Source organism: Theobroma cacao, chromosome 7 (assembly GCF_000208745.1).
Source record: "Theobroma cacao cultivar B97-61/B2 chromosome 7, Criollo_cocoa_genome_V2, whole genome shotgun sequence".
Classification (NCBI taxonomy): domain Eukaryota; kingdom Viridiplantae; phylum Streptophyta; class Magnoliopsida; order Malvales; family Malvaceae; genus Theobroma; species Theobroma cacao.
Window position 1 is genome coordinate 3,619,436 of NC_030856.1, and position 13,902 is coordinate 3,633,337.

The 13,902-nt window shown below is 34.6% G+C and overlaps 2 protein-coding genes across 2 annotated transcripts; both read right to left on the bottom strand.

Moving 5' to 3' along the window:
• On the bottom strand, window positions 1,403-5,134 carry LOC18593755 (G-type lectin S-receptor-like serine/threonine-protein kinase At4g27290). Its single transcript, XM_018125010.1, has 7 exons — window positions 3,407-5,134; window positions 3,142-3,258; window positions 2,816-2,973; window positions 2,490-2,700; window positions 2,147-2,384; window positions 1,916-2,066; window positions 1,403-1,838 (listed from the first exon to the last, which is right to left on the bottom strand). Exons 1-7 carry the CDS (start codon window positions 4,680-4,682, stop codon window positions 1,533-1,535), a joined length of 2,457 nt encoding a protein of 818 aa, XP_017980499.1. The 5' UTR covers window positions 4,683-5,134; the 3' UTR covers window positions 1,403-1,532.
• Window positions 5,787-6,559, bottom strand: LOC18593756 (calcium-binding protein PBP1). Its single transcript, XM_007021121.2, has one exon. It carries the CDS (start codon window positions 6,271-6,273, stop codon window positions 5,896-5,898), a length of 378 nt encoding a protein of 125 aa, XP_007021183.2. The 5' UTR covers window positions 6,274-6,559; the 3' UTR covers window positions 5,787-5,895.

Consider the following 13,902-nt stretch of genomic DNA (forward strand, 5'->3'; position numbering starts at 1 on the left):
ATATATATATATATATATATATATATATATATATATATATATATAAGTAACCCGTTTCATTAAGAAAAAACAACATATACATACGGTTGTGAGGAGAGAGAAATGAGATAAACAACTAAGCAAGAAAAATCGTCTGAGAAAAACAGTTGACATTCTAAACGGCATGAAGGAATATTGCATTTAGAACTTGTGCAAATATTCCCCATGAAGATATCAACCAAATAACTCCCTAAACGACGTAGCATAGGAAAAAGAGAAAACAAAATTACAATCCCTAACAGTCAAACAGTAAAGTAAAAAGGTAAAAAAAAATAGTGAAGTTAATCAAAACGACATCAAGGATAAAACTAAACGCAACGCCATGGAAATAAGACGTGCTCGTCTTCTTTCCAATTAAACTCGCCTAAGGCATGAACACTTTGTCAATCATTCTTTTTATTTTATTTTATTTACTCGTCTTTACTGTATTTTATTATTATTTTTTTAATTATTTTAGGTTGATATTGAGTCAAATTAATTAAGTTTAAGTAACTTGAGCCCATTAAAGTTGTAAGTGCAAAGCTCTATCAATGGTCTTTCTATTTTATTTTATTTACTGATCTTTACTGTGTTTTATTTTTTTTTAATTATTTTAGGTTGAATGACTCAAAGTTATTAAGAACCTTGAACCCATTAAAATTGGCAGTGCAAAGCTCGATCAATATAAATTCGAATTGGGCCCAAATAGCTGTCTGGGCTTTTCCTTTTTTTAGCATAGAAATAGATAATAAAGTAATAAAAAAAAACCCTCGTACAGTGACTGGTCTTGCCACCACCTCCCATGCCGCCTACCATGGCAGGATGAACAGCGACAACTGGGTATAAGAAGATCCGAGAATTATAGAAACAGGGATCTGAAACCACAAAAAAAAAGGTTGCAAAGGTTCGCGCTTAGCGGTTTCAGTTATGTGAAGCTGTTCAGCTTGCAAAACCAGATTCCCAATTCCAAGATTCCTTAATGATCAGCTACTAAACCACTTCTGGATTTAAGCAACGGAAGTGGAAACTCATGTTACTGCTAATTCCTTAAGTTATTTTGACAGAGGTCTTGTCATATATTCTGCTTTAATAGACTTACTACATTAATAAAAATTTATAATTTAAGAAGAGAATTAGTCCAACCAGAAAACTAAGCAAGAATCCCAGTAATGAATTCTTTTCTTGTTGCTGATAACAAAGGGTTGATTATGCACAGGATGAATAGGTTATGATTTCCTACATTTAGTCCATTTTATAAGTGTTTGATGGAGCTTCAGCATGCATCATAATTCAGTCAGCGGTTTCCATTGAGGCAACCAGATTGTTACAGTTCCTTGATTCGTTTGCCACTCAATAGTCATATCAGCTTACTAGACAGGAGAAATGGAATTCAAGGCCTAAGGTTCTACTAAGATTGATTAACAACTATGTAGAAATATAAGGTACAACAACAATGTTAATGAAAATCATTTAGTAAAGATCATAATGCGTGTGACATAAGGATAAGAACATCTCTATCGAGGCTCCAAAATTGTGACAGTTATTTCATTGGTTGAAGATGATTCAGGGTTGCCCCGTGGAACTTCTTTAGAATTGTCCTTGTTTGATAGAAAACCAGGTTGGTTTGGTTGAGGCAATGCACTCTGGCCGCCTAACATCAGAACTACAGATGGCATGCTTGGCCTGTCCTCAGGATGGTGCTGCACGCACAATATACTAATGTGGAGGCACCTTACCACTTCTGATAGAGCGCAGGACTCCCCTAAGAATGCATCATCTGCTAGTTCTAACGGTCTTCCTTCCTTCCACAATTTCCATGCCTAGAGCATATCAAAACCATTTTGTCATTTAATAGTTGAAAGTATGTTGAAAGATAATCAATTTTCATAACACTTACATGTCCTATAAGGCTAACACTTTTGTCTTGATGATAAAACCCTCTATTCTTCTTTCCACTTATTATCTCCAGCATTAATATACCAAAGCTAAAGACATCAGATTTCACTGAGAACTGCCCATCAATTGCATATTCTGGTGCCATGTAACCACTGCAGTATGATGTTAAAAGCAACGTTAAAATAATGAAATATACATATATACAGTTTAAAAGATGACCAACAGTACTTACTAAGTTCCAACCACTCTGTTTGTGTTTCCTTCACTCTGGTCTCCACCAAAAGTTCGAGCCATGCCAAAGTCAGAAATTTTTGGGTTCATTTCATGGTCGAGTAAAACATTACTTGCTTTGAGATCTCTGTGTATGATCCTCAGTCTGGAATCCTGATGAAGATACAGAAGCCCCCTAGCAATCCCAGAGATTATGTTGAATCGCTTGGGCCAATCTAATAGCTTGCTTGTGATTTCATCTGAAAGGTTTCTTATTTCCCATTAGAACATTGAGCTGCTTGACTTCTGTTTAGGCCTAAAATTGCATTAATAAGACTTATAGACAGTTTTTGAAAGATCCATACCAAATATGAAGAAATCCAGGCTTTTGTTGGGCATAAATTCATAAATTAGCATTTTCTCATCTCCTTCAATGCAACAACCAAGAAGTTTTACAAGATTACGATGCTGAAGTTTTGCAATCAACTTCACTTCATTCTTGAACTCATTCAATCCTTGTCCAGATTTCGTTGAAAGCCTCTTCACTGCAATTTCTTGTCCATCTGCTAATAAACCCTGAAAAGTAACATTAACAGGAGTGTGTTAGTTATAGTAATCTAAGTGTTTGTACTGCTACTCATTTGATAAATGACGCACTGATTTTCAGATACATAAACATGTTGCTTATCACCTTGTATACAGGTCCAAATCCTCCTTCCCCTAGCTTCTTGTTGAACGAAAAGTTATTGGTGGCCTTAGCTATTGTGGCAAGGTCAAACAATGGAAGCTCCATGTCTTCCTTACTTTGTTCAATGTTCTGCTCTGCTTCTCCAATGTCTTCTTTCTTCTCTGAAATGGTGTGAAGAAATATGCCTCCTTTTAATATACAGTTGTAGTTTATATATTTCATTACATTTATACAGTCTTTTTTGGGCCTGACAAATGATTGATATGCAATTTCAAGCATGCTTTACATTTCTAAAAAGTTTCCAAAAAACAAAGACAAATGAACTGTACCTTGTAAGTTTTTCCTGATTCGGCAAAAGCCAAGTACCATAAGCATCCCAGCAACTATGGCCAGGGCAGTGATGCCTATGATAACTGCAATCCTCTTCTTAGGCTCACCTCTAGCTTCTTCAGGTTCAGATTTGACAAAGCAATGGCATTGTTATATTGCAGAAGAAACAAAACGCAAAGAATTGCTCAAGCAAACTCAGTTTCACAAAGAAAGACACATATAAAGGAAAATGAATTAACAAATAGTAAAAAATTATGTGCATACTTAATTCTGAAGCAGAAATTCGAATATAAAGTTCCTCTCCACCAGAATCTATCTGTCTGATATCAATTAAATTATCAAACCACATGGCACAGCCGCTACCTCCTCCTCTTATGTCTGAGTTTGCATAGGCCATGCAAGAACAATTCTCTAAACATTTTGCCCTGCATTCCCTGAGATTCATGCTTTGGTAAACCCAGGAATGTCTAGCATCTGGCAGTTTTAGCCCTTCAAATTTTAGAAATCCATCTTCTTTTGTGCAGTTCAAGGGCTTGTTGCGCGTACATCCTCCAGACCAGTCCATTGAATTCCATTTGTCTGGTATTTTAGGCTTAAATCCCTCTAGACACTGGCAGACTGGTGACTGGCTAATAATACAATTCCCATAAGCACCACAAAGGCCATAACTGTCACAGTAGTCTCGTGGCACAGATGCATATACCTTCCAAGTTTGACTCTCTTCACTCCATACAAAGCGCTGTCGCAGATAAATGGTTTGGTTCAGAACAACCCTTGAGATGAGTGATTTATCCTTGAGGTAATATACATAATACACCTCCTCCTCGTTAGAGACAAAGCTAAATTGAAAGAGAGGATTGGACCTTAGTTCAGGTGATCCACTGAAGCTGAGTCCATTCCATGGACCACTTCTGTAGTACTTCTTTGAGCCTCTCCAGATGACTGCCTCAGGATTATCTTGTAATTCTATCCCCCAAGAAAAGTCACCAGGGGACGGGTCATCTGAGTTCTTCCATGCTGAGAGATGCCGGTCAAAACCGGTTTTCAAGTCCCATCCTAGCTGCATGCCCGGAAGCAATGTATCTGTTGGATAGTCAAAGCTTTGCCACAAATATGACTGTGAATCACCATCCTTCTCATCTCTTAAGACAAGATTTCCAGAATCTAAGAGCTGTACAATTGGACTTTGAGCTTCTTTGGTAGAGTTTGACGACCAAACAGCACTCTGGTTTTGACTGAGAAGTACAAGATTGCCGATGCTGTTTATCATCAGCAAGCCAGAAGTGTCAGTGATTGGATTTTGCCTATTTGCCACCCAAACAACAGTTCGAACTCGAATTTTCTTGTACCAAATTCCCACGTAACGGTTCTTGGAATCACCAGGACTGAAGAAACCCAGTTCGAAGCTTCCATCTCCTGAAACCAAGGTGTTGCCATCTCTGAGAGACTGAGAGAGAGAAATGGTGTCAAGTGCTATGCGGCATTTGAAGAGAAAAATTAGGAAACTAGTCCTAAAAAATGTTAGTGAGAGAACATCCATCGATGTCTAGCTTGGAGCTCTTTCTACAAAAATGCTTAATGACTAACATGTTTGAGCCTATTTCAATGCCCTGAATGATTGATGACGATTCAACTCACTGGACTTATTGACTTGTAATTATACATGCTTTAGAAGAAATAAAGGATCATTCTTGACGACTAGCCACATTGTGAAACCTTAAACCAAGTCCTCTGATTTGGAAATGTCGCCTGTCCCTGTCAAATATGGGCTCATATTTGAAAGTTTGGGACACTGTAAATATAGATTTTTCTAGCTCTGAAAGGACTCTCAATTCCAGATTTCTCGGGTCTCTACTAGGATCGGCAAGAGGAAAAAACATCCAGATACAATTCAAATGTAAATAATCAGGCAGCTTTTCAGATAATCATGTTCCAAAACCAGAAAGAAAGGCATTTAGAAAATAGAAACTGCGGATGACTTGGGGCATTGATGTTTTCAGCAGCTTCCAAGCTTTAGCCAAAATGCCCCCGGTCAGAGGTTACAACGTTAGTATCCTGGACAAGTGACCCAGTAAGCACACACGTTTCAAGAACATGGGCTCCACATGAACCATTCACTAATAAATTATGTTAGAAACAGGGCTGCCATCTAAATTTATTGCTTGATGTTACTAGGAAATTGCACATTTTTTCTGGTTCCCGAAATTTCCGGCCTACCCAGCTGTCAATCAATGTTGTAGAACTCAACTTAGACCCCATCTCCTCCTAGGCCATCCAACAATGACTCTATTAGAGCCCAGTTGATTTCCTGGACCATCAAGGCCATTGTAAAAGGATGTAAGACTACAAGGTGAAGTTGGGCCTTGTTCACGATGCCAACAGAGAGAAAACATATGAAACACATGCATATATAAAATTAGTAAATTACTATATTTTAGAAAATTTTCATGCCCATCAATCCAATTTTAACTTCCAAGAGCAGAGAAATTACACTACAGAAATACTAAAAGACTTGCAGAAATATGAGTTGTTAACAGAACAGATTTTACCACTTAAATTAATCAACCAATAGCTTGATTTTTGCTGTATCTGCATTCTTCAACAAATGAATAAGTGAAGGAGAAAATTAATAACCAAGTGCAAATGCAAATGCAAATATTTGATCAATCTTTTTTCTGCTCTTTCTGTATATTTCAATAATTTCATTACAACAACAATTTTGGATAACACAAGAAAACAAAGGACTAAAAGTCTCAATGAAAATCCTTGAATTCTTGTTCGAAAGCTTCTTCGAACAAAAACCGAGATGCTTCCATCAACTCAGGGCTCAACCTGAACATCAACACACAAAACTCCATCTGATTAAGTGCACCATCACCGTCGAAATCACCTTCTTTCATCATGGACCTTAAATCATCATCGGTCAATTCCTGTAACCCCAACAGGGCTAAATTCTTCTTCAGGCTATCAAAAGTTATGACCCCTTTATCACTATCCATCAAGAGGTTGAACCCATTGCATAGTTCCCCTATCAGGCCATCCCCACCAAGCTTGTTGGCCATTACAGGTAAGAAATCCTGGAAATCCGATGATGATGCGTTTCCTGAAGCTGATGATGAAGGTGCTGCCATAGTTGATGTAATAAGATCAGAAACAAGTACAAGGAAACAGGATGTTAGAAATCTTGGAGATTTGCAATTTGTGGAATGTCCGGGGAGGCCTGGAATGGAATATATAGAAAAGAGTTGAAGTAGATGCGTTGAGACTTCCAAGAAAGAGAGGCCCTGGAAAGACAACTAAGATACAGGTAATGTGGTCGTAGGCGAATCAGTCGGTCCAGGATTTTGGAACTGCTGCCTGCCTGCCTGCCTGCCTACATGGTTTCTAGGAAGGTTGGGCAGGGACAGAAGTGTCAATTAATGGGAAAGAAGTGAGTGGTTTCTCAAAAGACTTATTGGATAAAGAGGAATTAGAAGGCTTCAAAGGATAGAACTAGAATTGCCAATCCAAAGTTTAACTTGACGTCGTTCCATTGCGCTCTAAAAGACAAATTCCATATGACCATAAACAGTAGTTTCTCAAAGGAAGGTCCCTTGAAAATGACTGCCCATAATTTTCCCTTTTCCAGTTGTTTCTTCATCATAACTCTGCATTAACTTTACAGTTGGTCTTTGGTTGACTATAAAAAACCTCTGCAACTGGAGGAGGTACTTTCAGAGGCTGTAGTCAAACCTGCCCCTTTTCCAAGAATGGCCTATGTAGGAGTTTCCGATGCCTAGTACAATTTGCATATGCCCTTTGTTGGACACAATCCAATTAAAGTTGCATTTTGGACAAATCACAAATGTGAAGTAAATTTCTATCATGATTGAGTTTAAAATTTAGATAATATCTAATCACTCATATATACCTTTTAATAAATTTAAAACTTTTAAATTTAAAAACTTTAAATAAAAAATTTAATCACGTGATATAAGAAATTCATTGTTACTTACATTATAATCAATAACAATGTAAGTGAGTGACATAGATAATCTAGCATATGACTTCTTGGAGCAAACTAAAAGTTAAAGCCAAAACAAAAAGTTCAAAAGTTATAAATGGATATATCTGTAATTTTTAATATTTTTCTTATTTAGTTAGAAATCTTATTAAAAATTATAAATATAATAAATTTTTTTTATTTTAATTTACTTAGACGACAAGTAAGCATAGATTTAGGAAATAACTTTTCTTGTACTCCAAAGAAGTCTAGAGTAGAATAATTCCTTATTTAAATTTACTTATATGTCAAGTAGGGTTAGGCTATTATAAATAGCACCTTTAGACTTAGTTATTAGACTTTTTTTTTTAAAATATTGAATAACGTTCGTTTTTTTTTTAATTTTGAGTTTCTACGTTTGCAACTTAATTATCAATCTTAAAGGCTCTATCAAATACTAGTCTTATTTTCACGTTAACTCGTTGTGTCAATTGGTATTAGAGTGAGAGAAACTTGCTCAATCTAATGGCTAGTGACCTAGTTATGGTAGGCGACGGTTCTCATCTCAAAGATCATGAAATTGAGGCCTCACGATTTATAGTGCAAGGTCAAGGGGTGGTGTTAAGAGCTTTAGAGCAACAAGTGGATCTCAGATTCTAACGTTTGGAACGATGCTTTGAAGAAATTACAAATCAACTTAATGCTTTAGGCGTAAAGGTCAACAAAAACCGAAATGACAGAAAAACACGTACTAAAGATGATGTAGCTCGCAAACAACTTGTCGGCAGACCAATTTTTGTAAACGGGCGTAGACAACAAGTTTATATGGAAGATTCAGACAAAGAAGATGATTATTTGGTAGAACCTATGAGATATGCTGGATATGGAAGGAATGATTATGGTGATCGAGATACTAGAGATTTCAAATTAAATGCGGATATTCCTTACTTTAATAAGAATCTAAATATGGAAGAATTATTGATTGGATTGCGAAAATATATAGGATTTTCGAATATATGAAGATTTCAGAAGGAAAAAAGGTGAAACTTATCGCATGTAGATTGAAAGGAAAAGCTTTTACATGGTGGGAAAGGTTGCAATTCAGAAGGAACCATAAAAGGAAAGAACCAGTTAGAACCTGGTACAAGAAGAAGCAATTGTTATAAAATGATTTTTTTTCCTCTTGATTATGAGTAAATTTTGTTCTAGAAGTACCAGAGATGCCATCAAGGTCAACAAACTATACATGGGTATACTGTAGAATTTATGAGGTTGGTCAAGAGAAATGACCTAGGAGACTGAAGAGCAACATGTTGTCAAGTATCTAGAAAGGTTGAAGCCCATTATCAAAGACAAGATAGGGGTACAAGTATTACAAAATTTATTTTAAGCATGAAATATTACTTTAAAGCTGAACTAATGTTGTAGGAAAAGAACAGACCTGATTATTTTCGCAAAAGTTACAACGAGGATAATTATAGAGCATCTAATGACAAGAATAAATCAGTTCATAATAGTTCTACATGCAATGACTGGTATAAGGAGGAAAAGATAATTGGAAAGTAAAAAGTGACAAATTCAAAAAAGGAGCAAAATGTTACAAATCTTTTTGCTAAACCAACTCTAAGAAAACGTTTCAAATGTAATCAACCTGATCACAGATCCAATGGCTGTCCTCTCAAAAAAGGAGTCCATGTGGTGGAGTGAGAAGAAGAGAATAATGAGATTTGTTGTGTTCTAAATGAGAATGATGATGAGTATGGGGATTATGACAATGGCCAAAACTATGTGGTGAGAATAATGATGTTGTTTCCAAAACAAAAGAATAACACTCAACAGTATTAGTTATTTCAAACCAGATGCACTATCACTAACTATTTATTTGATATGATTATTGATTATGGAAGTTGTAAGAATATTATCAATAAGGATGCTGTGAAGATTTTGGGTCTTAAAGTTGAAAAGCACCCCAATCCATACAATATTGGATGGATTAAGGCAGCAAAGAGAATTCATGTAACAAAATGATGTAAGGTACCTTTTTTCATTGGCAAATACAAGGATGAGGTATATTTTGATATTATGGATATGGATGCTTGTCACTTGTTACTTGGTAGACATTGACAATTTGATGTTGCAGCGTAACATGATGGGAGAGAAAACACCTACAAATTGGAGAAAGATGATATAAAGTTTACCTTAGTGCCAATGGAAGGAAATGTCAAACCAAAGCTTTTAAAGTGGAGTGGTGGACTTTCTTTACCTTTACTCATATAGGGAATGAGCTAGAGGTTGCTTTCAAGGAGTCAAAGGAGGTGCATGCTCTAGTTGTGAAATAGGTGTTGTCAATTAAAGAGGATCAAAAAATAGTAGAGCATCCAGAAGGAGTCAAACTGTTATTAGAAGAATTCAATAAGGTGATGCTAGAGGATCTACTTGACGGTTTACCACCCATAAGGGATATTCAGTACTATATTGATTTGATTCTTTGTGCTAGTTTACCAAATTAGCCTCATTACAAGATGAGCCTAAAAGAGAACGAGATTCTCAAAGAAAAATGGAGGAATTACTACACAAAGTACATATCTAGCAGAACATGAGTTTATGTGCAATTCTCACCTTACTAACCTTAAAAAATGATAAGAGTTAGAGGGTGTGTGTGGATAGCTGAGCCATCAACAAGATCACTATTGGATACAAGTTTCCAATTCTTAGGCTAGATGACATGGTTGATAAGTTACATGGGTTTAAGGTGTTCACGAAGATTGATATTTGGAGTGGATACCACCAAACTCAAATTAGACTTGAGGATGAATGAAAACAGCTTTTAAAACAAAAGAAAGATTGTATGAATGGCTCGTGATGCCATTCAAGTTAACCAATGTGCACAATACCTCTATGTGATTGATGAATTAGGTATTGAAACCTTTTATTGAAAAATTTATCGTGGTTTATTTTGATGATATCATGATTTATAGTTGATCAAAAGAGGGGCATATTTTACATTTGCACGAGGTATTAATGATCTTGTAGGAAAATAAGCTATATGTGAACTTGAAGAAGTGCAACTTTATGACAAATAAAACTATTATTCCTGGGCTATGTAGTTAGTGTTGCTGGAATTTAGGTGGATGAAAAGAAGATTTGAGCTATTAGAGAATGGCTTACTCCAAAAACAGTAACGAAAGTTAGAAGTTTTCATAGGTTGGCAACATTTTATAAGCGTTTTATTAAAAATTTTAGTAGTATTGCAACGCCTATTATAGATCACCTGAAGAAAGGAAAGTTCTAATGGAGTGAAGAAGATGCAACTAGTTTTGTTGTGCTAACGGAAAAGCTATATACCACTCCTATTTTAGCATTACCAAATTTTGATACATTATTTGAAGTTAAATGCGATGTTAGTAATGTGGGGATGGGAGCTGTTCTTTTACACAAAAAAGAAGAAGAACCAAGTAGCTTATTTCAATGAGAAGCTCGGTAATGGGAGACACAAAAAGACAATGTGTGACGAAGAATTTTATTTTGTTGTGCATGCTTTAAAGAATTGGAAGCACCACTTGGTCGGGCGAGAATTTGTTCTGTACTTGGATCATAAGGCATTGAAGTACTTGAATAGCCAAAAGTGGATTAGTAATGACATGCATGCCAAATGGTCTTAGTTTTTGCAGAAGTTTCTTTTCAAGCTAAGGCACAAGGTTGGGGTATAGAATAAAGTAGCAGATGCATTGAGTAGATGTACAGATTTGCTGGTGACAATGAGACAAGACATTGCGGGTTTTGATATAATTAAGGAATTGAATTATACAGATGAAGATTTTCATGATATATGGGAAAAGTGTATCACAAATCAACCTATTGAGGATTTTACATTCATAATGGTTTTTGGATGCGAGGCAACCAATTTTGCATTCCTAGAACTTCATTGAGAGCAAAGTTGATTAGAGACTTGCATGGTGAAAGTCTTATTAGTCATTTAAGCCGTGACAAGACAATTGTTGCTATTGGAGAAAGATATTATTAGCTACGTTTGAGAAGGGATGTAACAGGATTTATGCAGCGATGTTACATATGCCAAACCGCAAAGGGACAGTTCCAAAATAGTGGTTTGTACATGCCTTTACTTGTTCAAAAAAATATTTAGGAGGATTTATCTATGAATTTTGTGCTTAGATTGCCTTAAACACAAAGGGGTATGGATTATGCTTTTGTTGTTATTGACAGAATTTCTAAAATGGCACTCTTTATCCCTTGCAAGAAGACTTCAGATGCAAGCAGAATAGCCAAATTGTTTTTCAAGAAAGTTGTTCGTTTTCGTGGTGTGCCTAAAACCATTACTTCAGATCGAGACAACAAGTTTCTTGCCCATTTTTGGAGGATTTTGTGAAAAATGTTTGATCCATCTTTGAATTATAGCAGCACAGCTCTTCCACAAATTAATGGCCAAACTGAATATGTGAACAGAACCCTTACCTATCTGATTCGCAATATTTGTGGAGATAGATCGAAGTAGTGGGACTTTGCATTGGCATAAGCAAAGTTTGCTTATAATAGTGCTGTACATAATGCCACAAGGAAATCTCCACTTTTTATTGTGTACACAAAGTAGCCACGACATGCTCTTGACTTGATCAACATGCCTAAAGTTCCTAAATTTAGTGTAACTGTTGAAAATATGGCTAATAAGTTGCTAGATGTTCAAGCATAGGTGAAACAAAAATTAGAGCAAGCTAATGTCAAGTACAAGAAAGTTGCAAAACGAACATCACAAAAAGTAGATTTTTGAAGTAGAAGATCAAGTGATGCTGTTTCTATGAAAAGAAAGGTTTCTAGTGGAGACTTTAGTAAGTTGCAGCCTAAGAAGTATGGACCATACCAAATTTTGAAGAAGATCAATGACAATGCATATATTGTGGATTTGCTAGACATAATTGGAATTTTCAAAACATTTAATGTGACGGATATTTACCCATTTCATTCATGATGAACCTTTGTATCTAGATGTACAAGTTAACTCAAGATCGAGTTTTTCTCAGGTGGAGGGGACTAATGTAGATAGTCTAACAGAAGGCTTCTTGGAGTAAGCTGAGTGTCAAAAGCCAAAACAAAAAGCCAAAGGTTATAAATGGATATGTTCATAATTTTAGTATTTTTCTTATTTAGTTAAGAGTCTTATTAGGAATTATAGGTAAAATATAATTTTCTTTTTATTAAAATTTACTTGATAACAAGTATACATAAGTTTAAGAATTTATTTGTACTCTAAGGAAGTTTAGGATGGAATACTTTCTTATTTAAATTTATTTCCACGTCAAGCGGAGTTAAGTTATTATAAATAGCACCTTTAGACTTAATTATTAAACAATTTTTTTTGGAATTATTAAATAACATTACGTTCTTTTCAAATTCTAAGTTTAAGTTTTTACGTTTGAAACTTGATTATCAGCCTTAAAAGCTCCATCAAATGCTAGCTTTTATTTTCATGCTAATTCACTGTGTCAGTAAAAGATAAATTTTTATATCTAAACTTGAATTGTTAGCAAGATAATCTTGTAATAATAGTTTTTTTCGAAATGCTTAAATCCATAATCATCGATTTAAATGAAGTGCTATTTATATTCTAATCATTTGCAAAACATAATCATAATAAAACTTTTTAATTAGGATTTTGATCATTATAATCCATGTTTCTTGTATTTTCCTAGTAATTAATGATAATCAAAGCCAATAGTTCAAAACAAAAATAGAAGAAAAGTCGAGTAATGGTGCCATTATGAATCTTCCCTCCTATTGATATGTTAATTTAGAGCATGATTTTATGATTCAATAAAATTAATTAAGCATAATATCTAAAAAAACCTTTAAATTATTCATGAAAATTTAAATAAATTTTTAAAATTTTATTGTGTTCAATCAAGTTCTTATACTTTTGATTAATGATAATTAGTCAATAATTAATCATAAGAGCTTATTTGACTCGAAATGAAATTACAGGAACTTGATTGAATGCAATAAAAGAATAAATGTTTATTTGAATTTTCTTAAATAATTTAGAAGCTTATTTGAGCATCATGCCAATTAATTATATATTCCTCAGCCAAAATTCAAACTTTAAAGTAAATACTCTTATTTTCAATAATCAAATTTCAATATAAAATATATGAGGTGCAAGCACTACATGATGGCAATGCATTAGCAATTAAAGATGCTAATCAATGTTCAAGTAAAGATTAATATTGTACAGTTTCTAATTAATAGTTTATTTGTCATACCTTAAATTAATTAACATGAAAAAGTGATAGTTGATGGAATGTATAGTTTAACATACCAATATCATCATGCTAATTTGATTTTGACAAGATTTGCCTGGTAAGCTTTGCCGGCCCAATTTGCAAATTATTTTACTGTGTATTCATAATTATAATCAGCAGAATGTGCATGAGACAAAGGTGTAAGACAAAACACCCGTTATAACTTTGGCTATTATGCTTTTATAATCATAGAAATTATTTACCAAATTCTGGGTCTTCAATCTTTATTTTGACCAACCAATGGGAAGAAATCTTCAGTATGCTTTTATAATATTGTACTAGAGAACCCTTTCAACCAATAAAACTGTTGATTTCTAAGTCCATATTCAATGCATTTAATTGAGAGATTAATGTTTTTAAGAGTTATTATAAGCCTTAAAAATCAATATTGAGAGGGACTTACATGTAGATAACTTATAATATGGGTTTTTCATTATTTATCTATTTTTTTGTTCGTATGTTCGTAT

Bases quoted from the DNA above. Each gene is read 5' to 3' on its own strand.
- LOC18593755 (XM_018125010.1), bottom strand. From the start codon at position 4,682: ATGGATGTTCTCTCACTAACATTTTTTAGGACTAGTTTCCTAATTTTT. The intron at 2,701-2,815 runs GTGATAAGCAAC...GTTACTTTTCAG, and splicing joins GATTTGGACCTGTATACAAG to GGTTTATTAGCAGATGGACA. The intron at 2,067-2,146 runs GTAAGTACTGTT...ATCATACTGCAG, and splicing joins AACAGAGTGGTTGGAACTTA to TGGTTACATGGCACCAGAAT.
- LOC18593756 (XM_007021121.2), bottom strand. From the start codon at position 6,273: ATGGCAGCACCTTCATCATCAGCTTCAGGAAACGCATCATCATCGGAT.